At 55.5% G+C, this 27,218-nt stretch overlaps 1 protein-coding gene across 5 annotated transcripts; it reads right to left on the reverse strand.

The window, feature by feature from the left end:
- Positions 1–8,086: 8,086 nt before the first annotated feature.
- Positions 8,087–25,770, reverse strand: IMPDH1 (inosine monophosphate dehydrogenase 1). 5 transcript variants are annotated; one of them, XM_032761646.2, is made up of 16 exons: positions 25,539–25,760; positions 21,559–21,657; positions 19,505–19,553; positions 16,829–16,930; positions 16,631–16,705; positions 16,146–16,352; positions 15,908–15,995; positions 14,232–14,431; positions 12,753–12,843; positions 12,421–12,516; positions 10,955–11,098; positions 10,707–10,851; positions 10,270–10,413; positions 10,092–10,175; positions 9,536–9,552; positions 8,087–8,843 (listed from the first exon to the last, which is right to left on the reverse strand). In XM_032761646.2, the coding sequence occupies exons 1-16, from the start codon at positions 25,682–25,684 to the stop codon at positions 8,743–8,745; spliced, it is 1,788 nt and encodes a 595-aa protein (XP_032617537.1). In that variant the 5' UTR covers positions 25,685–25,760; the 3' UTR covers positions 8,087–8,742. The 5 variants fall into 5 exon arrangements, with proteins under 5 accessions (XP_032617537.1, XP_032617538.1, XP_032617539.1 ...); XM_032761647.2 differs by lacking the exon at positions 9,536–9,552 and having other exon boundaries at positions 25,539–25,770; XM_032761648.2 differs by lacking the exon at positions 12,421–12,516.
- Positions 25,771–27,218: the final 1,448 nt, after the last annotated feature.

Below are 27,218 nucleotides of genomic sequence, written 5' to 3' on the forward strand. Positions count from 1 at the left end.
CCTTCTCTACCTCTCTCCTACTGACAGGAAGAAACTCCACCCCACTCTTCTCTTTCCTTTCTCCATCCTCAGGCTATTCTGCCCTCCCCCAGGAGAGTGGGAGGAGCAGGGACTTTGGGGCTAGAGATTGAGGCTGTGGACCAGGTGGTGGCTCATGCCTGTAGTCCCAGCATTTTGGAAGGCTGAGGCAGGAGGATCACTTGAGGCCAGGAGTTCGAGACCAGCCTGGGCAATATGGTGAAACCCCATCTCTACACAAAATACAAAGAAAAAATTAGTAGATGTAGTGGCATGCACCTGTAGTCCCAGTTAATCAAGAGGCTGAGGTGAGAGGATCACTTGAGCCTGGGAGGTCAAAGCTGCAGTGAGCCATAATCATGCTACCGCACTCCAGCCTAGGTGACAGAGTGAGACCCTCTCTCAAAAAAATAAAAATAAAAATAAAGAATGAGGCTGGGTCACAACCTCGGCTCAGTGGCTGAGAAGCTGGGTGACCTTAGGCAAATTACTATGCCCCTCTAAGCCTGTTTTCTCCCCTGGAAATGAGGATGATTGTAGTCCCCACTTCCCAGGGCTGTATTAAATGGCACCATGCATGTTAACACAGTGTCCAGCATGGAGTCAACCCTCCAAGTGCCATCTTTGTGTTATGATCCTGTATACACTGTATTACCCACAAATACAAAAGAAGGTTGGTCTCCCCTGCCAGCTGCCTGGTTCCTCAAGAGAGCACGTGTCCTCTAGATATCTTTATATCCTCAGCCTTGCTGTATACTTCCTGGTGTGGACCGGGTGATGAATATATGTTTTATGTATTCATTCAGCATTTAACAGGTATTTATGGGTGACAGCGTTTTAGGGGATAAAAACACATAAGGGAAAACAAACACTGCATATATTTATTTATGTTTTAGAGTCAGGGTCTGGCTCTATTGCCCAGGCTGCAGAGGCACAATCACAGCTCACTGCAGTCTTGAACACCTAAGCTCAAGGGATTCTCCCGCCTCAGCCTCCTGAGTGGCTGGCATCACCATACCTGCCTTTTTTTTTTTTTTTTTTTTTATTGTAGAGACAGAGTCTCACTGTGTTGCCCAGGCTGGTCTCGAACTCCTGGGCTCAAGCCATCCTCCTGCTTTGGCTTCTTAAATTGCTGGGATTATAGGCAGGAGCCACACGCTACACAGGCCCGGCTCTATGCATACAAAGAGAGAGTATGTTTGTGTTGTGTTATGGAGAAAAATGAAGCAGGAGGGGCAGGGATGGGGTCAGAGAGTGAGAGTGTGTCGGGGGTGGCAAGAGGGTTCAGGGAAGGTCTAACACGATGCCCTTGAGCAAAGACCCAAAGAAAGTGAGGGAGTGAGCCACAGGGCCTGGGGTGAAGAGGAGGGCACTGGCATTGGAGGACAGCAAGAAGGCCAGCATGACCAGGACAGTATGGGTAGGGGACAAGCAAGAGAAAGCCTGAGACAGTGGAGGCCTGATCATGAAGGACCTGTAGGCCCCAGCAAAGACTGACTTCTACTTTGACTCCAGGGAAACCAGTGGAGTGTTTTAAGCAGAGGAACGACCTGCTCTCACTTACATTTTAGAAGAATCACCTTGGCTGCTGTGTATTGAGAAAATTCTGGAAGGAGGCAACAGTGGGGGCTAGGAAAATTGGAGCCCTTTGCAGTAACCCAGGTGGAAGATGGTGATGGTTGGAGCAGCATTGTTGCAGAAGAGACTGGAGGAAGTGGTCGGACTGAGGGCAGTGCTAATGGGATTTGCTGATGGATTAAATATGAAGTGTGTGCCAAGCATGATGGCTCATGCCTGTAATCCCAGCGCTTTGGGAGGCCAAGGTGGGAGGATCACTTGAGGTCAGGAGTTCAAGCCTAGCCTGGGCAACAAAGTGAGACCCCGTCTCTACAAAAATAAAAGATTAGCTAGGAGTGGCAGTGCATGTCTGTAGTCCCAGCTACTCAGGAGGCTGAGGTAGGAGGATTGCTTAAGCCTGGGAGGTCAAGGCTGCAGTGAGCTATGATTGTGCCACTACCCTCCAGCCTGGGAGACAGAGCAAGACCCTGTCTCTTAAATAAGTAAATAAATAAATAGTGAGAGAAAGTGGAGTCAAGAATTACTCCAAGGGTTTTTGTTTTCTTTTCTTTATCTGAGCAACCAGAGGAATGAATTTGCTAGTTTTTAAGACAGAGTAAATTTAAGGAGGACCAGGTCTGTGAGGGTGGCAGGGAATGTAATGTTAATTATATGTGTCAACTTGACTGGACCACAGAGTGCCCAGGTATTTGTTTAAATATATTTCTGAGTGTGTCTGGGAGGGTGTTTCTGGATGACATTTACATTTGAATCAGCTGATTGAATAAAGCAGACACCCCTCCCCAATGTGGGTGGCCCTCATCCAATCCATTGAAGGCTTGAATAGAACAAAAAAGGCTGAGTAAGAGAAAATCTGCTCTCTCTGCCTGTCTTCGAGCCGGGACATCAGTCTTCTCCTGCGTTTGGACTCTGGACTTACACCATCAGCTCTCCTGGTTCTCAGGCCTTTGGACTCGAACTGGAACTAGACCATTGGCTCTCCTGGGTCTCCAGCTTGGCAACTGCAGGTCTTGGGACTTGTCAGCCTCCACAATGATGTGAGCCAATTCTTTATAATAGTCTGTCTCTCTCTCTGTCTCTACAAACACACGCATTTTTCTTTTTAGGAAAATATTGTATGATTGGTTCTGTTTCTCTGGAGAATCCAGACTACTACAGGAAGTCTGAAATTCAGCATTGGTTATGGTCAGTGTGAGATGTGGAGTAGGGAGAGGAGAGCTCAAGGGAGCAGAGAGTAGGTAATTGAACTGGATTTGAATCCTCCAAATCTGTCCCTTGACCTACTTGAAGTCGGTTTTCTCCTCTGCACAGTTCCTGGAATGGAATCCCTTCCTGCATCTCCTCTCCCCAGGTAGTCCTGGATTCCAGCTTTGTGTCCTCCTTGGCAAGCTCCCCTGTCCTGAAACTGCAGAGGGGCCATATGACCTCCACAGTCTGAACTGCTATTCCCTGTCCCTCTGTGGTCCTTTGCCAGGAGAAGGCCCCACCACGAGGTCAGGGGAGACCCTGAGCAGAGGGGTCTCCCCCCACCAGGCCAAGCAAGGAAAGAGCTCAGCTGGAAGGGGCTGGATTCATTCTCACCTCTCTCCAGCCACTCCTGCAGCTCCTGGCTTCCTCGCAAGCCTCTCCACCAGCGCCCTCACAGGGCTTGGACACTTCACAGCTGCTGGGAGAAAGAATGGAATGGACCTAAGGACATCCAGGCAGGCCCAGGCCCTACCCGCTGGCAACTCGGGCAAGTCACTTTCTCTCTCCGAGTCTCGTTGTCCCATTCATCATAAAGGAACAGGCATTACTGCTATAGGGTTGCTGAAGATAAGATGCACCTTGTACAGCATAGTAATGAATGGTGGCAGAAAACAGGTCTTTTAGGCTCCTCTCCCCACCTAGCCAGCCTCTTTCCTTTCTGGGAGATGAGATTAGTTTACCCCCAAGCCCCGCCTGTCCTTCAGAAGCCAAATTTTACTACGGATGCAGGCAACCAGGAAATGGTTGCCAAGGGCCAGGCTTTGAAAGGAAGGGCTGCTTGTTGCCTAGGAAACTGCCCCACTCCGGGTTCCCTGGGGTCCCACCGGTCGATGGGTCTTGGCGCCATCTGCCGGACACAGTACCACACTGCTTCTGAAGCTCCCAGACCCGGAGTCCCACAGCCTAGGGCAGGGAACACTACTCTTCCCCTGCCCATTCTCCCCCACGACATCTCCACATGAAAGCTCTTTGCTCCTTTTGCCGCCAGACTTTCCCAGAGATTAGAGGCATGGGAAGGAGTTGAAGTACTGTGGAAGGTGGGAGCGGTGTCTTTCTCTACACAGAAAGAAAGAGGACAGGGAAGCAGGACTCCTGGTAGCCTGAGGTCCAAGAAAGTCTCTCCCCTAATTGCTTTCCTGAGGCTTGCAATCCGCTTGGAAACTTTGTTTCCCACTGTCTGCCTTTCCACAGGGAGGGAGCCATGGAAATGAAGAGGTTAAAGTTGAGGTAGGAGAGTGACATGTCACTCACCGCAAGGTCCTGGTGCAACATCCCCTCCAGGGGAACCGCTCAACTTCCACTGCTCCTGGACCCGAGTCCCCTTTTCTTCTCTGGGAGAACCTTCCTACCCACCTGACAGTTGCCAGGTGAACCCCTTGGAGCCTCAGATCGTCCTGCCCACTGACAGAAGAGGGAGAAGCAGAAAGGTGCCTGCTATAAGACCAGGATTCCTGAGTTCAATACCCGCCCAAGGCAGACCCTGGGCTTGGCCACCCCGAGATCAGCCTGCCCTGAAAGGTGAAGAGGGAAGTGAAATATCTGACGTTGAGATGCCTGGGGGTGGGGGTGTGCCTCTTTCCCTTTTAGGATCACAAGTAGAGAAACTGAGGCACAGAGTGAGCGAAAGGCTGCTCTTTACCTGCTCCAGGCTAATACCACATCTTGCTATCCAGATGTCCCCTCTCCAATTCTAGCTGGACTGGGGTGGGGATGGGGGGCAAAGTTGACTTGGAAGCTGACACCCTGGCCCTCAGCCCAGAAGCTGATGTTGTCAATGGGCTTAAGAGCAGGTGGAGCAGGAGGCTGGGGACCAGGTCTCCTGGGTCCCTGACCCCACCTGTTTTCCCTCCTGAGCTGAGCCAGAAGGGTAAGCAAGGAGGAGGCTGGCGATGATGATGGCTGCACCCTGCAGGTGAGAAGCCCTGCCCTGAGGACAATAGGTGTGAGAGGTGGGGCTGGGTGCTCTGGCCTAGAAGAGGCTGCATGTGGCTGGAAGCTCCGACCTGGCCACTGCCCTCTGCCCAGGTTCCCTGCCTCCAAACTCTCCTCAGCAGGAGGCAGGAGGGCTTCAGGAGTAAGGTGAGGTGGGCAGGGTTGGCCCCCCAACCTCCTGATTAGCTGAGTCCGAGTGTCAGACTATAGTGGGGTCAGAGAGGCTGAGGTTGGAATGTGACCCTTACAAGCCAGAAGGGATCCTGAAAGAATAAAAAGCTCCAAGGAAGGGGAGAGGGAGGAGATACCTCCCCCAACCTGCCACGCCCCAGTGGCTGGGTCCGTCCTCTCCAGCCCTGACTCCAGATGTGAGGAGAGGGGTGGAGGGAGAGACTGAGGGGAGCTGAGTGGCTCACAGCTGGGACACTGCCCCTGCCTCCCCTCTGTGGCGACTGCCCACTTCCTGACTGGCACTGGAGCCACATAAGCTGAAAGGAGCCTCAGAGGGCTAGTCCAGTCCCCCCTGAATGATTGGATCATGCCATCTGAGGGCCATTCTCAGTCCTTGGAGCCTGGGAGACGGTGAGGCCAGAGGTGAGGGCCACCCACTCCTCTTCCTCTTGGTCCCCCAGGGGGCACCAGAGATGGCCCCACTGCTACCCCTTGTGGGGGTAACTTGAATCTCCTGCTCCACACACCTGCACTGAAGCCCGGGCCTCCCAGTCCCCTGGCTCTACCTGCTACCCTGTTCCTGCCCTGGCTGGGGGCAAGGCCAGCTGCCTAGGCTAAGTCCCTGCAGCTCCACCTGGCCTGCAGCTTTGACGCGCTGGCTGGGAGAGTGCACTGAGCTATTTCTTTTGCGGTGGCCTGGTGCAGGCTGCCTGAATGCTGATGTTGCTGCAGGGACCCTGGGGCACTGGCTGCTGTACGCTGGCAGTGCACCCTCTCCCTGGGTGGCTACACCTTTGCGCAGATGCCACTGCCCACAAGCTGGAACCTGGGGCACCACAGCAGCATGGTTCAGCGCCTGTGGAGCCACATCTTCGACAACCTGGTGGTGAGCAGCCTGGACCACATGGTGCTGGGTGTGTGCCAGGGAGGGGTGAGGGGTCACCTGTGCTGCACAGACCTGGTTGAACCTCAGGGGGGCAGGTAGTACTGCTGACCAAGGCATCTCTGATCTGCATTTCTCCCAAATGTGGCTCTGGGCTGCCTCTGAATATTCACCTGCTGTGGCCTTCCTACCCAGAGTGTCTCTCCCTTTGTCCCACTTGAGCCTCTTGCACTGTGGCTGAATTTGTAACCCACAGTGTGTTGCCTGGGTCCAGACTTACATGCGTTTATCACCCAGGCAAGGGCAGGGCCCATAGGACACAATAAGACTCATTTACTCACACCTGTAATCCCAGAACTTTGGGAGGCCAAGGTGGGCGGATCACCTGAGGTCAGGAGTTCAAGACCGGCCTGGCCAACATGGTGAAACCCTATCTCCACTAAAAATACAAAAATTAGCTGGGCGTGGTGGTGGGCACCTGTAGTCTCAGCTACTCGGGAGGCTGAGGCAGGAGAATCGCTTGAACCCGGGAGGTGAAGGTTGCAATGAACCTAGATTGTGCCACTGCACTCCAGCCTGGGTGACAGAGGGAGATTCTATCTCAAAAAAAAAAAAAAAAAAAAAATAGACTCATTTACTGAGCACCTGTAACCTTCCTCGTTCGTTCTCACATAATCCTTGCAATGAAGCCTGGGGGTGGGTGCTGTGTCATCTGCTTTTCTTAGGACGTGTGCTGTGGCAAGTCTCAGACCATATAACTAGATGCATGGAATTCCTCTAAAACAGTAGTTCATTAACTTTAGAACGTATCAGAATTGAGGGGCTGAGGAGCAACCCAGAGGCTCAGATCCCATCCTACCACGGCAAGCCTAGGACTTGTTATTAGCTCTCCAGGTGATTCTGACATGCACCAAGCTTGCAGGGCCACTATGCTAAAACCTCCTTTAGAAGGGCCATACTAATGCTACCATACCTTAAGGGGGAGATCACTGACTTACAAGGTAATTCATCCTATTGGTCAGCTCTATTAACCAACTAGGTTTAGTTCAAAACGGAACTTCTCCCTTTGAACCACTCACGCTCTTGATTCAGAGTGACTTGGAATTTACCTGAGAACACTTAGATCTTTCCCATCTCAACGGCTGGTCGAGCTGCTTCCTGCATGATTTTTGTAAACCAATGCACAAGACAAACCATGAAACATGGCCCTGTTTTGGTCCATCCCCTCTCTCATCTTCAACCATCCCCTGGGACCTGGGCATTGTCCTCCCTCCCCGCTGGGTCACCTCTGACTCAGGTGCTCATCAAGGCCAGACTCCAGGGCACAAAGCCTCCCAGTACTGTCAATGACCCATTCACTTTGCAAGAACTCCTGGAGCAGATGTTGAACCAGCTCTGAGCCCACCTGATAGTCCTGCTGTCCAGTTCTTTACTTTTTGTCCCTAGAAGCACAAAGCTAAAAAATGATGCAGTGAAAGGCTGGCCCCTGAGCAAGTAGCTCTTTGGCAGAAGGGGCCTGGGAGAGGGCAGGTATTAGCATGGCATGGCAGCAGGGAGCTGAGGGGCCCCTCCCTTAGCCATAGGAGTGTATCCAGATCTTCTCCTTGGTCTGCTCATTCTCGCCACCCGAGCATCCCCCGGCCATCTTCCTTGCCTCTGCCCACTTAAGTGGTATCTGTACCTTCGATGGACAGCTTTGTGCCACTGCCCAACAACAGAGGCATAGGAAGACAATGTGAATGTTCCAAAACCCCTCAACTCCAGGGGTATTCAGCAGCCCATGTGACAGTACTGTCTCCACCAGCCGGGGTTGAGGCTGGGAGGCAGGTCCTGAGCCACATATGAACAGTGGGAGCTGACCCACTCTGCTTTGTACCTACAGGTGTGTTTCAGCAGATGAGACCACAGGCCCTGGCCATGCTGTACTGCCACCTGTGCCCTGGCTGCACCATGTGGCATGATGAGGCTGTGGAGGGCATTTTCCGGCAGCTGGGTGTGAGGCCCGGATGCTGGAATTCTACAGCCGTGATGACCCCTCAACAATGCTGCCTGGCTGCAGGAGTTGCTGAGCAGCTTGCAGCAGGTGAAGCATGGGAGACCTCCTGACATGGGGCCCACCTGCACCAGCACACCCCCACCCCACCCCCAGTACCGCAACACCCTCAAACCTTCCTGGGGAGGCAGGGCCTGGTGCCATACCCCCCAACTCTGATGGGGCTCCAGCCACCCAATGGACAGGGCATACAGACAGGATGGTGGAGGCGTTGAGACCTGCTTGATTTATTCCGAGTATCTAATACACAATGACGCAACTGTGATCCCAAGTGTGCAAAGTTAAAGCCTTCAACTGCAGCTGAGGAGAGGGGAGGAATGGTTCACCTGGGGACGGTGGTGAGTCAGGAATGACAGGCAGGCGGCCATGACCAGGGGAGCCTCCTCCCCAGGGCCAGGGACAGGGGAGTGGCCTGAGGAGCAGGACCCAAGGGTAGCCCAGGGCCGGGGAAGGGGGCAGAGACCTCCCCTTTCCCTAGGTCAGGAGCTCAGAAGTGCCACATGGCTGAGGGGCAGCGGCCCGGGAAGGGCCAGAGGCAGGGCCAGGAGAGCACCATTTCCTGGGGGGCTAGGGGCAGGGAGGTGCCCTACAGGAGAAGCCAGGAGGGGCCGCCTGCCCCTGGGGTGGGGGCCAGGCTGGAGCAGGCTGCAGCAAGAAAGACCTGAGGCAGGCGCAGGGCCTGAGAGCCTGGCTGGCTGGGCTCGGTGGGGGGGAGGGGGGCTCCCAGGGCTGCCTGGCCCAGGGAGCAGTCCTGGCTCTGCAGGGGATGCCGAGTGAGGGGCAGCAGTCCCCTCAGGACCTCCCCTCCTCTCTCCCTGGAAAGGAGCTGGGGAACCCGTAGTGCAAATCTGTGGACCACTCAGTTATGGAGGGAGGCTGTGCCTGAAAGTGGACACTGGGGTGCATCCCCTCCACCACCTCGGCCTCCACCGCTGTCCTCAGTACAGCCGCTTCTCGTAACTGTGGGGACAAGGCAAGAGGGGGAACAAGAGTGGGTGTGTGGACCCTGCTCCCTCCCAAAACCCTTTCCCCAGGGCCCCCAGATGCAGGAGAGAATGGAGAGCTGAGGAGCCCTGAGATCTCAGCCGTAGGGGGCAGGAGGAGGGCCTGGAGCAGGCCCTAGGCCTCTGTCCTCTCCCAGGCCAGCGTTCCCTGAAGAACCATGCTGGGTCCAGAGATGGCCATGTTCCTTTGGGCCATCGCCACATCTGAGTGGACTGTCCTCAGTGCCCAGGGTGGAGGGACAGCTCAGGCAGGCATGGCCCATCCTCATGCAGCAAACTCCAACCTGGAGCCGAACCTCTGCTGCCCGTGTCTGCACCCAGCCCCAGCCCTGCAGACACAGTGGCCTAGGCTGCTTGTGGTCACTGGGTCCAGTCTAAGATGGGGCAGCCTTAGGCCTGAGGTCACGGGCATCTCTGCAGCCAGAAAGGGATATGTGTTTCAGCTGGATGAGGGGACATTGCTGGTTTCCTCCATCATGGTGTTGGAGTTAGGGGGCCGGGGGGCCCAAACCCAGGGTCCACATCTCATGGTTACACCCCAGCACCCTCCCACCCCCACCCAATACCCACCCCCCACCTCCAGCCCAGGTCCCACCCAGACTGCCCCTGCTCTACTCTACGCTTGGCCCGGGCAGCGCGGTTACTTACACGGCAGAAAGGTATAGCTACAGAAGGGTGGGGCGGAAAGAGACACAGGTTAGACGCCCGCTGATGCCTGGGGACAGGGCTCCTGACCAGGGTGGGGCACATGCCTGCAACTACTGCTGCCAACGAGCACTGCCCCCGCCCACGGTTGCCCCAGCGCCAGCCCTGGCGTTCGTCTCTCAGCCCTTGTCCCCGCCAGAGGGGTCACACCCGCATCTTCTGCCTGGCTGCCTGGTGCCACCACAGCCCCTGCCACCAGCCACCAAGCTTCCTGAGCAAGCAAGGGCTGGGAGTCCAGGTGCAGTGAGTGGCCACACCTCCTGTGCCCTGCTCGGGAGAGGCCTGAGGGGAGGGGAGGGCCTGCTTGCATGGGGACTAAAGGACAAGGAATGGGGGGCTGGGCCCTGGAAGAGAGGGTGAGGGGCCATCCTGCAGCAGCATCTGTCCCTGCTGCAGGTGGTCCATGGAGTCCCTGGAACCTCAGCTTGGCCTCAGAACCCTGGCCCCACCTGCCCAACCCACTGCCTGCAAGTGACAGCGAGGAGGCCACCACACTTACGAGTGCAGGCCATGGACGCCACCCTCGATCTGGGCCGACATGGTCCGCTTCTCAAACTTGAGCTCTCCTGAGTACATCATGGACCTAGGAGGAAGGTAGGTGGAACAGGTCAGGGCCACCAAGGGTGGAGAAGAGCGAGAGAAAGGAAGCAGGAGCCGCCCCTAGTCTCAGCACTCACCGAAGGACAGACAGGCTACGGGCCCCGATATCCTGGCAGCCGTGTTGGATGCCCGCTATGAGGTAGGGCACGAACTTCTGAATGGATCCTTTGTCCTGGATGGAGCCCGAGACACCCTGCGCGATCTTCACTTTATCCCCCTCGCTGCGTGGAGGGTGGAAGACTGAGCCCAGCAGCTTGAAGCTCAGAGGACCCCACCCCACCTCTCTTAAGGGCAGAAACGGGATACCTCCCAGGAAGGTCCCCCAGGCCGCCCCTTGCTGGGCTCTGAGTCAGGTGGCCCAGGGACAGATCCTGTGTCTGCTACTTATGCCCTGTGCCTCAGTTTCCAGAACCACCATATGGGGACTGGCTGCCATCTGGGGAAGTCAGTGGCATGGGTGGGCCCTGAAGGAGTGTGGGCTGATCTGCCCAGGTGGGGCCCAGGGTCAGGGAACCTGAAGTATCGTTTCTGGCTGCTGCTGCTCTTCTCCATGGCATCCAGTGAGCCCATGCCCCGGTACTTCTTGAGCCGCACCCCGTCTGAGAAGAAGTACTCGCCAGGGGCCTCCGTAGTGGCAGCCAGCAGGGAGCCCATCATCACTACAGTGGGCAAGGGATTAGTGCCTCCAGCCCACTAGTGCCCCCCCCCACATCCCGGCTTCCAGCCCTCGCCTGCCCAATCCCCAGCACATTCTCCCCTCACCTGTGGAGGCTCCAAGGGCCAGGGCCTTGACCACGTGCCCCACGGTCTGGATGCCGCCATCGGCTATGATGGGCACACCAAAGCGCCGGGCATACTCAGCCACCTTGTACACAGCAGTGCCCTGGGGCCGACCACAGGCCATCACTGGGGGAGGGTGGGGTGCACAAGGCAGAGAAGAGTCAGCAACTCAGGGGCCTGGCGCGGGGCCAGCCCAGCTCTTCCTCCTGTGCACTACCTCTACTCAGGAAAAGGGACAGGGCTGGATGGTGTGTCTGAGGCATAACATAAGTGCTGGCAAATACCACCAGGATGAGTGTCACTCCAGGGATCTGGGCCACCCCACCCCTAAGAGCATGACGGGGGATTCTGATGGGGGAACCAGAAGTGGCCTTCAGAGCCCAATGCCCCCAGACAGGTGGCCCCAGCCTCACCTGCTCTCAAGGCACAAGTTCTCCTTCAAGGCTTTTGTTTGCAAAAACTGTTACCAGGGTTAGGTACTATGGTCCCCTTCGGGATACTGGTTTGCATTTCTTCAAGTCTAAGTGTCCAAGGTCCTTCAGTGTTAGGTTTTAGGTGGAGACTATAAGGAACCACAACTGTCTAGGGACGGATGCAAAGCTGGATAAACCAGAGATGGCACCTCTCATTTGTTTTGTCCCTACTCTACCTCAAAGCTTTGAACAGTGCCTGAGACAAGTAGGTGCCTAATGAATATTTGTTAAGTGGGTGAGAGAGGGCCCTCATTTCAACATAGTGGCCAGCTAAGGCGAAGGGCACAAACCTAAATAGCTGAGGCTCTGAGGACCAAAAGGGAGAGCTGTTTGGGGCAGGAAAGGCCAAATGCATCACTCAGTGTTTTGGAGAAATTGCCCTCACAGGAGGGGCCAGGTATATCTCCTCAGGCCAAGTGAGGACCCAAGTCTTCCAGGCAGCCACCCCACAAGTCAGATACCAGCCTCCAGGGAGCACCTCCTCAATAACCACATGGGGGACACATGTCAGGCTCCCCCCTTCCCACTTCATGTTCAGGAACCCACCCTGCAAAAGGGCTTTGTAATTGGGTGGCACTCCCCATGCCCAACCACATGGTGAAGCAGGTGTATAGCATATCCTTATATATTCAGGGACATGTCGTCTCTGTGTCTTAAATATCTACCTTGTCACAAATCAAATCCAAACCCTGAGGTTCCAACAAGCCCCTTGGACAGTCACACCAGCCTCAGGCCCCAAGCCCCAGGCGGAGCCCCCTTGACCACACTCTGAGAAGCAGGCTAGAGCTCTCGCACCCTACTTACACCTGCCTTCCCCTAAGTCAGTGGGCCTGACGGGGTGGGGCCTGTGCCTGGGTCACCCCAGAGCCCACCATGGCAGAACAGGGCCTGGCAGAGAGAGTACTTGATATGCATCTGGGGAACAAAGACGAGGCCCCTGGGCCAGCGGGCACTCGCTCACCTCCTGACACCCACCTTCCTGGGTGATACAGATGGAGCCGCAGCCCATGCCCACGCGCAGCCCGTCCACACCAGCATCAATCAGGTTCTTGGCCTGGGCTGCTGTCACCACTGGGGGTGGGGATGGGGCACAGAAACAATGTGAGGATGAGATGCCCCTGCCTGCCCAACGGCCTCTTGGGACCCCAGTCTAGCACCCCCTAACCCCCCTACAGTGACCAAAGCCCATCATGCTCCCTGCCACCCATGCCAGGAGCCATACCATCACCTAGGGATGCTGAAGGACAGAAAAGGGTTACTCAGTGGAGGGGCAGGAGCAAGCGAGTGAGAGGCGACCCTGCACTCACCGTTCCCCCCAATCACCTGGAGGTGGGGGTACTTCTGTTTGATGTAATGCACCATGGCGATCTGATACACAGAATTCCCTTGGGATGAGTCCTGTGAGAAAGGACGGAAGAGCTTGGACTTAGACAGCTGAGGACTCTCAAGGCAGGAGGGAGAGCCTGAGTGGATGAACCCCTCAAATCCTGTGAAAACTGTTATGAGAATGTTCTTTCCTTCTGGTTTTTTGTTGTTTTTTTTTCCTGGAAATTCACTTGACAACTTTCAGTCAATGCTCAAAGGGGACTGCTTCCCTGAAAGGTTAACCAGCACTAATGCAGTCTTAAGAGTAGATAAGGCCTTTCCTATCCGTTGTACAGACTGATCCTTAAAGCAAGGAGACACTGCCTGGAGCTGTATCCTGTTCCCACCAACTCACTAACCAAATGAAATGACTTAACTTCTTTAAGCCTGTTTCTTCATCTGAAAATGGAATGGCGATTGTTCCTCAATGGGCTGATACACATAAAGGTCTTGACGCAGTGCCTGGCAAACAGGCGGTTCTCAGTGAACATGAGCTAAGTTATTAGGGTCAACTTATGAGCCAAGAAGGCCCTCAGAGGCCTTTGTTTGCAGTCTGTTGTGAGCTGTTGAGAGGGTGCCAGTGACCCTCCTAATTTCTCTTCCTCCTAGTCATAGAATACAGATAAATCTACATGTATGGTCCAGATCACTCACAAGGGATCAATAAGCCTTTATCCTTATTCTACCTCCCTTTATTGGGGGGTGAGGGGGGGTTCTTGATTTGCAATTGTTGCTTGCAGCAATTTGTCTATTTTTTTTTTTAAGGATTCAGTGGGTACAATGTGCTTGTTGCTTAAATGGGCATACTGCATACTGGTGAGAATTGGGCTTCAAGTGTACCTAATACCCACATATCGAAAACTGTGTCTGATAGGCAATTTTTCATCCTTCGTTCCCCTCCCACCCTCTCCCATTTTGGAGTCCCCAGGGTCTATTATTTCCATCTTTATGAACATGTGTACCCTCTGTTTAGCTCCTACTTATAAGTGAGGGCGTGCAGTATTTAGTTTTCTGCTTTGGAGTTAGTTCACTAAGGATAATGGCTTCTAGCTCTGTCCATGTTGCTGCAAAGGACAGGATTTCATTCTTTCTTATGGCTGTGCCATTGGAGAATTTTAACTTGTTTTCTTTGTATCTCAGATGACACAAACCATTGTTTGTTTTTTGAGACAGGGTCTCGTTCTGTCCCCAGGGCTGGAGTGCAGTGGCACGATCCTAGCTCACTGTGACCTTGAACCTCTGAGCTCAGGCAATCCTGCTGCCACCCTCCTAATTCTGACACGAGGGAGCACTCAGAAGCAGAGAGGAAGAGTAGCAAGGGACGGGCACAGGCTTAATCAGAGGTGAACCTGGGTCCTCATAAACCTCCACTCTGCTGAACCACTCATCCACCTCCCCCACCACTCAGGCGGGGGCCTTACCAAGACTATGACGTCGACGCCCGCCTGAGTGAGCAGGTCCAGACGGTATTTGTCATCCTCACGGGTGCCCACAGCTGCCCCGCAGAGCAGCTGCTTCTGGGAATCCTTGGAGGCCAGAGGGTAGTCTCGGTTCTTCTTCAGGTCGGTGCGGGCGATGATGGCCACCAGCTCATCGCGATCATTGACGATAGGAAGCTTCCCTGACAAGGAATGCAGGGGTGAAATGAAGCAGGCTTGGTGGGGAGAAGTTTGGGAGATGTTTAGGAGAGTGAAGATGAAAGTGGACCACTCCAGAGATTCCACTGAAGTACCCCAGCCAGCCACTAGGTGACAGCACCCCTCCCAGGAAGTGTTCCTAGGGACCTAGCCCTCTTCCCAAGGAACAGGGAGCAAAGAAACCTCTCAGCCCAGCAGGTTCCTGGGGGTCTGTGGATGGGCATTCCTGTGGCCTGGGATGGGCAGCCCCTGAGCACTGGCAGCCTTTCACCTGCTGGGCCACAGTGGCCAAAATCTCCTAGCCAGGAGTGATGCTGTCCTGCAGGGAGAAGCATGTGCCCTGTCCAATACAAACACCAAACAACCCTCCAGTATGGACCAGGGAAGCATTTCCCAGTATAGCCAACAGGGACCTGGTGAATATTTAATTTTTCCTTTTTTTTTCTAACAAGCGAAAGCCAGCTGGGTGTGGTGGCTCACAGCTTCCTCACTTTGGGAGGCCGAGGCAGGTGGATCACTTGAGGCCAGGAGTTCAAGAACAGCCTGGCCAATATGGTGAAATCCCATCTCTACTAAAAATACAAAAAAATTACCTGGGTGTGTTGGTGTTTGCCTGTTGTCCCAACCACTCGGGAGGCCGAGGCAGGAGAATTGCTTGAACCCAGGAGGCAGAGATTGGAGTGAGCCAAGATCACACCACTGCACTCCAGCCTGGATGAGAGAGCAAGACTCTGTCTCAAAAATAAATAAATAAATAGAAGCCAAAGTTGTGGCCGGGCACGGTGGCTCACGCCTGTAATCCCAGCACTTTGGGAGGCTGAGGGCAGATCGCTTGAGGCCAGGAGTTCAAGACCAGCCTGGCCAACATTGTGAAACCCCATCTCTACTAAAAATACAAAAAAAAAAAATTAGCTGGTGTAGTAGCACATGCCTGTAATCCTAGCTACTCAGAAGGCTGAGGCATGAGAATTGCTTGAACCCAAGAGGCGAGGGTTGCAGTGAGCTGAGATTGCACCACTGCACTCCAGCCTGGGTGACAAAGTAAGACTCTGTCTCAAAAAAAAAAGCTAAAGTTGTTTCTAGCTGGTAAATATTATAGAAACAGCTTAGTGTCAAATAAATTTAACTGAAGGACTTCTGAGAGCATTTAATAAGTGAATTGCAATTCTTTATGAAAGATAGGGGATAGAGAAAGGAGTTATTGCTCAGGATTTTTTTCTGATGAGCATCTCATAGGACTAGTTTTGGGAAACAAACTGTGAAGATGCTGCATTAGGGACAAGCTTCCCTAAGCTAAGAGAAGGATGACAGGAGTTGTGCTCTGGCCTGCCTGAGGTTATTCGAACCTTCCCCAGGGCCCAGTCTGGTTGCTGGGATAACCTGCGAGGCTGTGAAGGAACAACAGGACTGTGGACAGGGAGTCAGGCTGGCGGTTGAGTTTTCAACTAGCTCCCTGGTACCTTTCTTGCTACGCTGCAGGATCTCATTTGCCTCTTTCAACGTCACACCTGCTGGAGCCACCACCAGCTCAATCCTCGGCGTCATCACCTGTGGGGCCAGGAACATTTGCCTGCAGGTTGGCAGGTGAGAGAGAAGGAGCCAGGCCTCCCTCTGGTCCCTGGTCACAGGCACCAGTCTGAGGCCCCAGCGTGAGGGTCCTCTCTGCACCCAGCCCTGCTTCCCCTGCCCTGCAGGTACCTCACTGAGGAGGGTGGTGTGGTCCTTCTCGGCAAGAAAGTCGATGTCTCGGGAGGTGACGATGCCCACCAGCTTGCTGCCCATGGTGCCTGTCTCAGTGATGGGGATGCCAGAGAAGCCATGCCGCATCTTGGCCTCCAACACATCGCCCACAGTGTGCGAGGGGCTCAGCACCACGGGGTCCGTGATGAAGCCCTGTTCAAACTTCTGCGGGCAGAGATAGGGGGAGGAAAAGGCTGGAAGAAAGCCAGGGATGAAGTCCAAGCTGGCCACAGGGAACAGGGGATGCAGCTGTGCCGCAGAGAAGCCAGCACCCTCAGTGGGATGAGGAGCCAGTGGGAAAATGAGGGCTCGGCCCCAAGGCTCCACTGAGAGGGAGGACACGCAGGGAGTATAACAGTGCAGGGCTGGCAGGGGAGGCTGGGAGGGCCTCTGAGGTGGGGACTGCCAGGTGGCATCTTGCTGGGGACAGGCCTGGTACTTGCCTTGACCTTCCGCACCTCGTTGGCCTGGAACTCTGGGGTGCAGTTGTGGTGAATGAAACCAATACCTCCCATCAGCTGATGTAGAAGGGAAGTGTGGTCAGAGCCGGGGCCCATCCCTCCTCAGCCCTTTCCCTCAGCACAGCCCACCATGGTCAGTTCCTGTGTGCCCTGGAGTCCCCATGCAGGTGCGTAACTCACAGCCATGGCAATGGCCATGTCAGCCTCTGTCACAGTGTCCATGGGGGAGGAGATCAGCGGCGTCTTCAGAGTGATCTTCCGGGTCAGGGCTGAGGTCAGGTCCTGAGGATGGAGGCACAGCCCATGTGAAGAGTTTATCACCCACTGGACACTCATTCACTGAGCTCCTACATGCACCGGCACCAGGACAGGCCCTGGGGACATGGCAGTGAACAAGGTGGATGAGTTCCCAGCTCATCTAATGGAGCTTATGTTCTACTTGGAAAGAAAGATGACAGACACAGGACACATGCTCAAGATGACTTCAGTCAGGATGAAGGCTGCACAGAAAAACAAAAAGGCCAAGCGACCACTGGCAACAAGGTGACTGGGGAAAGCCTCTTTCCTGGGAGGTGACTGGTGGGAGCCGATCAAGTAGAAGTCAGAGGGGCTGTCACTCTCGGCTAAGGGGCTGAGTGCAAACCCGCCTCAGGGTCCAATTCTTTCAGAGGCACATTTAAGAAAGAAAAAGAAGACCAGGGGAGTGGAAGGAAGGGAGAGGCGGGAGGAAGGCAGGGGCAGCATGTATGGCCATGAAGACCATGGACAGAAGCTCAGATTCGATTTGGAGAGAAGCCACTGGGGGGTCTTGACAGAGAAATGATCTGATTTATGTTTCAAAAAGGTCACTCAGGCTCCAAGGTGGAGAATGGATTCTGGGTGACAAGGGCTGAAGTGGGGGTAGGCACGGAAAAGAGTCTTTTAGGCATCCAGGAAAGCAAGCAACGAATGGTCTGGAGCTCAGGAGAGTGGTCAGGATTGCAAGTGTCCATTTAAAAGCCACCTGCCCATGGAGGAAAGGCCAGAGCACATACCCCTCTGAGGGCAGGCCAACAGTAGTGGATCCCAGTCCCCAAGACATTTGTGCAGACTTTGCTGTGTAATTTTTTTAGATTCAAAGTCCCTGAAACCCATCACTAACCCTGATTCAGACCTCTGACCCCATGATCTAGAAAACACCATCCTCTCCTCTTTCATCATGCCAAAGAAAGGCCACAGCCTTCCTGATAGAAGCCACAGGACAAGGAGACCCTTGCCGGCCAGGTAGGGGTCTTTTTTTTTTTTTTTCTCTGATGGAGTCTCATTCTGTCACCCAGGCTAGAGTACAGTGGTGCAATCCCGACTCACTACAACCTCCACCTCCCAGAGTCAAGTGATTCTCCTGCCTCAGCCTCCTGAGTAGCTGGGATTACAGATGCCTGGCACAACGCCCAGCTAATTTTTGCATTTTTAGTAGAGATGGGGTTTCACCATGTTGGCCAGGCTGGTCTCAAACTGCTGACCCCAGGTGATCCTCCTGCCTCAGCCTCCCAAAGTGCTAGGATTACAGGTGTGAGCAACCATGCCCAGCTGGTGGGGGTCTTTTCAATCCCTCCCTTCCTAGCAGCCAGCCCAGGGTCTGACACAAAGCCACACTGGCCAGTAAACTTTGTTAAACTGAACAGCTGCACCAAGTAGGCTTCTTGGTTGTTGTCATAAGGGAAACAACCAGAATCATTCGAATTTCCCCCTGAAAATCTGTCTGGGTCAGCTCTGGCTACACACCAGCTGGATGTGAACTTCCCTCACATGTAAGTGATCCAGGCACACTCAGGCCCTCTGGCCTTTCATGAGAATCAGACCAGAATAAATAGCAATAATAATAGCAACAGAAAAGAAATGGTTTTTTTTTTTTAATGTATATTTATTCATCATCGAAACATGGCACTTTTTCTTGAAATGACTTACACCACCACCACTACCCACCTTGGCTTCTCTGAGTTTATCATATGTTAATTGTTCATTGATTCAGCTCATTGATGAGCCCCTCCGGGAAAGCAAGGGACTGCGTTTCCTTGTATTTATCCAAAATGTAACTCTTTTAAACCCTCTTGGCAGTTCTTGTACATTGTGTATCAGTGAACAAGTCTGTCTACCGTTTTCAAATCTCCATAATTTTACTGGCTTCTATCACGTCCTTGTTCAGCATTCCAGACAAAATCCAATCCTTATGGTCTCTACAATAAGGCAGCCACTCCCAAGCCCACCCCCTTCCCAGGCCTCTTCTGAACCTGCCCACAGGCTCTGTCACTGACAGAGAGCCACCCAGCCCTGGGCCAGGCTTCACTCAGGACACTCCTGTGTTCCCATAGCTGCCTCTGCCCCATCAAGTATAACCCTTTGATCTCTGCCTGTTTCTCTGGCAACAATAAAGGCTATATCCACCCATTCCAGCTGGGTGGAATCACCCCCGTAATCACAGCATCTTGGGAGGCTGAGGCGGGCAGATCACTTGAGCTCAGGAGTTTGAGACCAGCTTGGCCAACATGGCGAAACCCCGTCTCCACTAAAAATACAAAAATTATCGGGGGGTTTTGGCACATGCCTGTAATCCCAGTCACTCAGGAGGCTGAGGCAGGAGAATCACTTGAATCTGGGAGGTGGAGGCTGCAGTGAGCTGAGATCACACCACTGCACTCCAGCCTGGGTGACAGAGCAAGACTCTGTCTCCAAAAAAAAAAAAAAAAAAAAAGGAGGGCTATATCCTATCCACCCATTCCCGAGAAAAGTCTCTCCATGCCCTGCCCCTAAGCAAGAAGTCAGCCTCTTCCACCCCACACACAGCCCCCTTCCCTTGTCAAAGGAAGAGGTACTCACCACCTCATCAGCTATGAAGTCTATGAATCCTGGGAGAATCAGGAAGTCGCTGTGAAGACAGAGAAGTGAGTGTTACTAGTGGAGAGGGGTGCCCCAAAGGGACAGAGCCTGCCATGCCAGAGGAGGCAGCGGGGGCGGTACAGAAAAGCCTAGAGGAGCAGAGGCTACAGCCCCCTATCCCTACTACCCCATCAGGGCAGTTCCCACCTCGTGTACCCCACTAGAGTCTGGCAAACTCCAGCCCCGAGAGCTGGAGCCAAAGACAGCGAAAGGTCTGCTGGGGCACCATCAAGGCAATAGGCCCAAAATATCCATTGCCTTCAAGTCTCAGAGTTTGTCCAGCGACACAGAAGTTTCCATATCGCCACACACAGCAGACACAGTGCCTGCCTTTGAAAACTTCCCAATCTTGATGGGGAGAGAAAATAAGTAAACACTGGGAACAAACCTGAGAACAATTTTGTGGCGCTCAACACAGCACGAACATGACCCAGCACGGGACAGGCTGCAGGCCCTGGTGCCTGGGCTGCTGAGTCACACAGGGCTCGGAACAGCATGGAGGGACCCCGGGGGGCTGAGTGCAGGGCATGTTCTGACAGAGCAGAACAGAAATGGCTGGGATGGGAAAGGGGAGGAAAGAGGCCTTAGAGGTGGGACCAGGACACTGGGGCCCCAGCCAAAGCATGGCAGCTGCCAACACCAGGGTGGGCCACAGTCACAGCAAACCCCGGAAGGGAAGTGCAGGCCTGCATGGGTACATCTAGGTGCAGGGTCACAGCTCATGGGCCCCAACCTGCTAAAATCACAGCAGGCCTTGAGAGACACACCCAAAAGCAAATATCCCACACTTCAGGAACACTCTGAACTGAGCTAAGCAAAGCAGCAGGCATCCCTAGCGCAGGAAGGAAAAGCCACAGGGTGGAGGGGGAGTGGGTCGTTAATCTGCCCTGAGGCCTAGAGAAACTCCTAGGCGTCTCCCTAGGGAGTTCTCCTAGAAGACTTCAATGACAACTGTATCAAACTCAATCTCATCACCAAAGACCACCAAAGAAACAAAGAATTTCGGCTGCTCCCAGCCTTTGGCAGCCCTTCTTCTGTATAGCAAGGAGGCCACAGAAGAAATGCTGGAGTCTGGGCCTCGTAGCATTTTCTAGGTATTCTATACACCCGTCGCCTACGGGCAGGCAGGAGGAGACACTCCTCAGGAGTGACTGGGTATCCTGGTGTTTAGGGAAACTGCTGGCCAAGCAGGAGTGCTTACAAGCCAGGGCAGGGCTGGCAGGAGACAAGGCAGGGATGCTCTTGACTGGCCAGCATCCCCACTCTGCCCCTTCTGATGCTCCTTCCTGGCAGGGGCACAGTCCTGCAGCCAGGAGGCAGAGCTAGTGCCAGGCCTGCAGCAGGCAGGGCAACTGGCCTAGGGCCCACGGAAAAGGCAAATGAAGCAGGAGGCAGACGGGTAGGTCTGTGTCCTCCTCCAAAACCCCATGTAGGGTGGGCTTAGGGGTGGCAGTCACAGAATAATTCGCGCCTTGGGAGGGGCACCAGTACCAACCTGTGGACAGGGAGGGACACAACTGGAAAAAGCGCTGGACTAAACAGTTGGAAAAGAAGCTACCCCAACCACCTGGCTGGGCCTCTCCTGGGACCACGCGGAAGCAGCTGCTTAAGCTTGGCTCCGGGGACCCTCTGCCCTCGTGGTGAGGCTGGGAGGGGGCGTCCTGGACCAGCGGCTGGGAAAAGTCTCCCCATAACGCCCACATCTCCAGTTCCCACACGCCCGAGGGCCCCTCCATGCCCCTGAGAGGAGGAAGGGGACAGGCCGAGCCCGGATCTGGCCAAAAACGGGTCAGGGCTCTGAGGGCCGCGGTGTCGCCGTGCCACGTCCGTCTGCTCCGGCGCGGGCCTCCTTCCTTCCGTGCCCAGCCCCCAGCGCCCACAGCAGGCACTCGCACCGGGTCAGGAACGCCGGGGGAGCCGCGCACGTGCAGGGCCGGCCCGGGGGTCGCGGCGCGTGGATGCGCGCACCTAGGGGTACGAGCCCCCACGCTTACTTGTAGGTGAGGCCGTCGGCGCTGGCGAAGAGCTGCTGCGCGGTGAGCCCGTCCTCGGGCACGTAGCCGGTGCCGCCGCTGATCAGGTAGTCCGCCATGCTGCCGCGAGACCCCGCGACCCGACATAAACACCCGCGCGGCCGCCCGCCGCTGCCGCCGCCGCTGCTGCTGCTACTGCTGACGCCGCGCCGCGGCCACGCTGCTGCCGCGGGCCGGGCGGGCCGGGGGCGGGGGCTGCGGCAGCGGCGGGGCGGGCCAGGGCACCGCCCTCTCCTCCCGCCCCTCCCGCCCCTCCCGCCCTTCTCGCCCCTCCCGCGGGAACCGCCGCCTCCGCCCGCGCCGCACAAAGGGCTCAGCCGCGCCGCGCGCACGCCCCTAGCCTCCTGCAGCGGCGCTGCGACCCCGCCAGCCCGGACCGGGTAGGAGGTGCGGGGCCCGCGGGGCAGAAGACCGGGTCAGGCCGGGACACGCCCCCTCCGCCGCTCCACGTCCAGCCTCCCAGGACCCCCAGCAGAGGCCCCAGCCCCCCCCCCCCCCGAGTTCTCCCCCAGCCTGGGCCACCCACCTTGCCCTTCTCCCCAGGGCACCTCTAACACGGTTCTGCCGTTCCCCAATCCCCAATTGGGGTCTTCCGCGGACCCTGATCAAGGCCCGGAGCCCTGAGAAACCGGTCCTGGGCTCTCAGCTCCCCAGCACTAAAGACTTTGAGGTTGGATCGCTATGCCCCATCCTGACATCCTAGGGAGAGGGCATTCTTCACAATGACACTCCTTGACCTTTGGGTGGCCTTGGGGCCCTCTGCAGTTTACAAAGCATTTTTCATAAATGAGCACATTAACTCCACAATCTATTAATTGCCAAGTGTTGGGTACCCATTCCCTTGACAGAGGCAAAATCTATAGTTCGGAAAGGGAGGGAGGGGTACTGCTTCTGATTCATGGCCCAGTGCTTCGGCTCACCACCCTATCTCCGGCTGAGAAAATGGTGTTGGTACCAGGGCTTTTAACCTCAGAGAGCAGTTTGTCATTTGGGAGGGTCCTGCGGTGGGAAGATGGGGGAGGATCATAAGCCTGGCTTAGACAATTGTGCATACAAATAAGAACAAGGGCTAGGGAACTTCTGAAAAATCTCCAAAGCAGAAGTTGGTGGCCCTGGGTGCCCAGCAAGATCCAGATTTCTACATGTGGGCAGTGACTGGGTACAGACTGATTCACATGGGGAAAGGTGGGGTGGTAGGAGGTAGATCCTTCCCGCTTATGGGACCAGAACTGCCAGTGCTCTTCCCAGACCAAGAGTGGATGCCCCCACCCTGACTCCACAGCCTCCTCCCTGTGTCCTCCTGTGGCTCCCACAGCTCACTTGGGGAGAAGAGAATAAGGTGGCGTGGGACACAGTCCCTTCCCTGGCACGGTGGCTGGCTGTGGCCCTGGGAGGCTGGGTTTGTTTACCTCTCAGCAGTGTGATGGCAGCTACGCCCAGGGGAGGCTTGGCCTCCAAGCCACGAGGTTCCCTGGAATGCCCAGCCTCCCCCATTGATGCCCCCGGGACCCTGCCAGGAAAACACAGACTGTTCCATCTGTGTGCAGAGGGGAGGCTGGGGCCAGATTGCCAACGATGCCTGGGAAGCACCTCTGAACCTTCAGCATTCATGGGCTCACGCGGGGAGCCCGGGCCACATGGGGGACCAGGGGAGCGTCCTGAGGAGCACCAGCACTAGGACCTTTCACTGGCCACGTGGAGCAGAGCAGCGAGACCAGCTAGAGAAAGTGCCCGACCATTCAGAGCTGCTCTGTGGTACCTTTCTGGCCACAGAAGAACAGAGCTATCATGCCAACTGCAGGCACAGAGCAGAGATCAGCACACAGCAGAGACCGGCCCAGTGGTCTCTCTGGGTCACTGGGTCACTAAAGGACCTGCTGTGGGTCACTGTCCCCTACAGTATGGGTCAGGAATGGCTAGAGTACTATTCAGGATTCAACCAGAGCCGGGGCCCAGGATAGCAGCTGGATTTGACCATCTCAGGTGACCGGACTGTGACATCTGCCCCAGCCTTCTTAGAGAGGCTGCCTGGCTGAGGCATGGGAAGGGTCACCTTCCCAGCGATTACAGACTTCATGGCCCCACTCCCCTCTCCTGCTCCTCTACGCACCTCCCGCTTTGACCTGTGTTGGGCTCCTCATCACTCTAAGCTGCTGGGCTCAGCCCTGGGTTAGGCTGTGCTTTTCCAGAGACTCGGCTAATCCACCCTCAACCCCCGCTCTCATACACCCTCTTCCTGATCTTCCCCAGCTGCTTCCTCCGTGGGGAGGAGACACCGAGGCAACCAGTGGGCCTCCGAAGCCGAGGAAGGGCTGTTGTCCCCTGAGACCCCCACCTAGCAGCTGTGGGGATAGGAAGGCAGGTCCAAGTCCCTTCCTCGGGGTAGCAGGGCAACAGTGCCCAGCTGGGTACTGAGGTCCAGGCAGGGAGCCCCGAGGGCTCTATCAGGCCTGGGGCTGTTTGAAGGAACAAGATTTCAAAACACTCTTGAGGGGAAGATGGGGGAAGGGGAGAAAAGGTAATAACATTAGCACTGCTGAGCTGGGACGGGGGCATAGCCTGTCCAAGTTCAAGCCAGAGAGCAATAATAACACTGGATTCAAACCCAGGACTGCTCACGGAATCCTGTCCACTTCCCACAGCTCCAGGTTGGCAAAGGCAGGTGGAGGTCTGACCAGCAGGTTTTGAATCTCACTACACCCCCTGGCTGGGGCTCAGGTTTACACAGGCTCCCTGAGCCCAAGTTGGGGGTGCGGGTCGGGTTGGGAGTGGGGGTAGGGATGGCCCCTTGATGCAGAAGTGCAATCTGGAGAAAGGATGCACTCACATGGCTCCGGCCTGATCTCTGAAACATTATGTTTGCAACCCCTGCTCTAACCAAGCACTGCCTCTGTCAAGCCCTAACCGGCTCCTTCAGCCCCTGTGGCCCCTCCCTATCACCCCGCGTCCTGAACCCCAGGAGCTGGATTTCTAGGATAGGAGAAAGGCTGGGGGTTGCCTAAGCCTGAGTCAATTCTAGAGAGGCAGCCTGCCGGGACAGGGGGGCCTAACTCAGCAGCCCCACTGCCGAGGAGCCCCTTAAGCCGTTAAAAGTTCTTACATAAGCGGCCAACCCCTGGGCAGAGCTGCCGGGCTAATTCCCCCAGACCACCCCCCCACAAACCCAGCTGCCAGGTCACCTCCCCAAGCTGATGAACACCAGCAGATGGGCAGAGAAAGAAGTCCAAATCCTCTGGACCGGAAGGACAGTGGGATTGCATTTCAAGCTGCGATACAATCCAGAAATTAGCTGCTGTCTCCTTTTCAGCCAGTCCCCCTGGGGCCTAGCTCACTACCCTACTCTTCCTCCAGTGTGCCTCATTTCCCTACACACCCTAGCATGGGGGCCTGCGTCTTCGGAGAGACCTTGAGGTGAGCTGCACTGGCAGCCTCATCAGATCTCAGTGCATGGTGAGGAGAGGAGAGTGTCCTCACCTAGCCCTGCGAAGGCGATCCATCTGGACACCAACACCTGCCAGTAAGACCACTGAAGATAGTTCTAGGAGGCAACAGCTAAGGAGGGGTAAGCCAAGTCGGACAGGACTCCAGCAAGCACTGTTTGAACCCCAGGAGTTGGAGCCACCTGAACGGGGTGCGTCGGGTGTATAGCGAGGTCCAATCTAGGGCTAAGATTTTAGGGAAGGTTTTTACGACCTGTTCCCTCTCCTCTGCTCCCCCGTGCAACGAAGCACCTAATCCTTCGCACAGTGCCCGTCTGCATCCCCCAGCCAAAGCCGGGAGCGTGGCGTTTCGGGAAGTTAGAGGCTGAGGCGGTAAGAGGGGAAGGGTTTGTGGGGCCTGCCCCTCCCCTCCCCCGCAGCGTCGCCGGGTTCCCGGAGCCGCCGCGCCCTCCTCGGCCGCCCGCCCCGGATGCGCCCCGCGCGCTCTGCCCTGGGCGTCACCTCTCGGGCTCGTAGCCGGCCTGCAGCAGTCGGGCGCTGTACCGCTGCGCCGCCGTCTCGTGTCCCGGGTGTTGCCGGGCTCCGGGCTCCGGAACAGCCGCGGCTCCGCCTCCCTGCAGCGGTGGTGGAGTGAGTGGCCCCTCCATGCGGAGGCCGCAGCTCAGGGCGGGCGGGAGCCTCTCCTCCTGGAGGCTCCCGGGGCCCCGGCTGGGCAGTGAGCGCAGCCCGGTCGGATCCCGAGGAGGGGCGGGGCCGCCGGGGCGGGGCCTCGTGCCGGGGGCGGGGCAGGGGAATCCGGGAGTCGACTGGGCTCCGCCCTGGCCTCCCCGCTCTCCCCGGCGCTGCTACGCAGATGCCTAGACTCGGTTCGTCTCTCCCATCCCGGATTCAGCGAGGGTACATCGGGGGATGAGGGGAAGAGGTGTCCCTACACGGGTGGGACTGGAAAGAACCCCGTCCCTTCCCTGCTGTCTGGACCTTCCAGTGTCTCCTGGCCCCTTCCGAGGAAAACCAGAAGAGGAAAGGAGCGGGGCTCCAGAGACAGGGCTTCTCCTCGCGTCTCCTCGAGTCCGCTACTCTGCTGCACACCGACGATGCCAGGTCCCCTGGAGCGCCTCCTACCCGCAGGCCGCAGACCTCCCGCGCTGGGGAGAGAGAGTCGTGCTCAGCCGACTCCACGTTAGAGAGCGGGAAGAGGGATTTCCACAGCCTGTAATCTGCCAGGGAAGGAACAGAACAGACAAGGCTGCGGGCTCCTTAAGGAACAGGACCTAGTCTTGCCTCGTTGTAGAGGTACTTTGCCTTGTTATGTTACCCCGTAACAAGGGAGTGGGGCAGAGCGGTGTACTCAAACTTGCTTGTCCACTTACTAGAAGGCGCACTTTTTCCTACTGTTATCATTGTGAACAGTGATTGAACACCTAGCAAAAATGGCAAAGAAATGTTAGAGTCCTTGCCCTCAGGCAATTTATTTCAGGAGACAAAGTAGATTAAAATAAACAGCTGATAATTCTCATGCCATATACAGATGGTCCTCGACTTACAATAGTCGACTTATGATTTTTCAACCTTACAGATGGATTTATCCAGAAGTAGCCCCATCTTTAAGTCGAGAAGCATCTGGACTTTTTATTTTATTTTATTTTATTTTTTTCTGAGACGGAGTCTCGCTCTGTCGCCCAGGCTGGAGTGCAGTGGCGCAATCTCGGCTCACTGCAAGCTCCGCCTCCCGGGTTCACGCCATTCTCCTGGCGCAGCCTCCTGAGTAGCTGGGACTACAGGCGCCCGCCACCATGCCCGGCTAATTTTTTGTATTTTTAGTAGAGATGGGGTTTCACCGTGTTAGCCAGGATGGTCTCGATCTCCTGACCTTGTGATCCACCCGCCTCGGCCTCCCAAAGTGCTGGGATTACAGGTGTAAGCCACCACGCCCTGCGCATCTGGACTTTTGTCTGGCAAGTCTGAGGGACCAAATGGTAAACACTGCGTGATTGAGGAGTGCTAAGATGTATTAGGGGTCAGACTTTCAGCAACGATTTCACAAAGGAAGCTGAATTTATGCAACAGTAAGATCTTGGACTTTATCCTTCATCGTGCCTCTTCCTATGCACATACACACCCACTCCCCAGAATCAGGATTCTTTTTTAAATTATTTTATTTAAGTTTTTTAAAATTTAGGT

The sequence above is a fragment of the Hylobates moloch genome, unplaced genomic scaffold (genome assembly GCF_009828535.3).
Source record: "Hylobates moloch isolate HMO894 unplaced genomic scaffold, HMol_V3 SCAFFOLD_1, whole genome shotgun sequence".
In the NCBI taxonomy this organism is placed as follows: domain Eukaryota; kingdom Metazoa; phylum Chordata; class Mammalia; order Primates; family Hylobatidae; genus Hylobates; species Hylobates moloch.

Bases quoted from the DNA above. Each gene is read 5' to 3' on its own strand.
- IMPDH1 (XM_032761646.2), bottom strand. From the start codon at position 25,684: ATGGAGGGGCCACTCACTCCACCACCGCTGCAGGGAGGCGGAGCCGCG. The intron at 14,432-15,907 runs GTACCAGGGAGC...ATTCCTTGTCAG, and splicing joins CCTGCAGCGTAGCAAGAAAG to GGAAGCTTCCTATCGTCAAT. The intron at 12,844-14,231 runs GTAAGGCCCCCG...CCTTTCTCACAG, and splicing joins GCGTCGACGTCATAGTCTTG to GACTCATCCCAAGGGAATTC.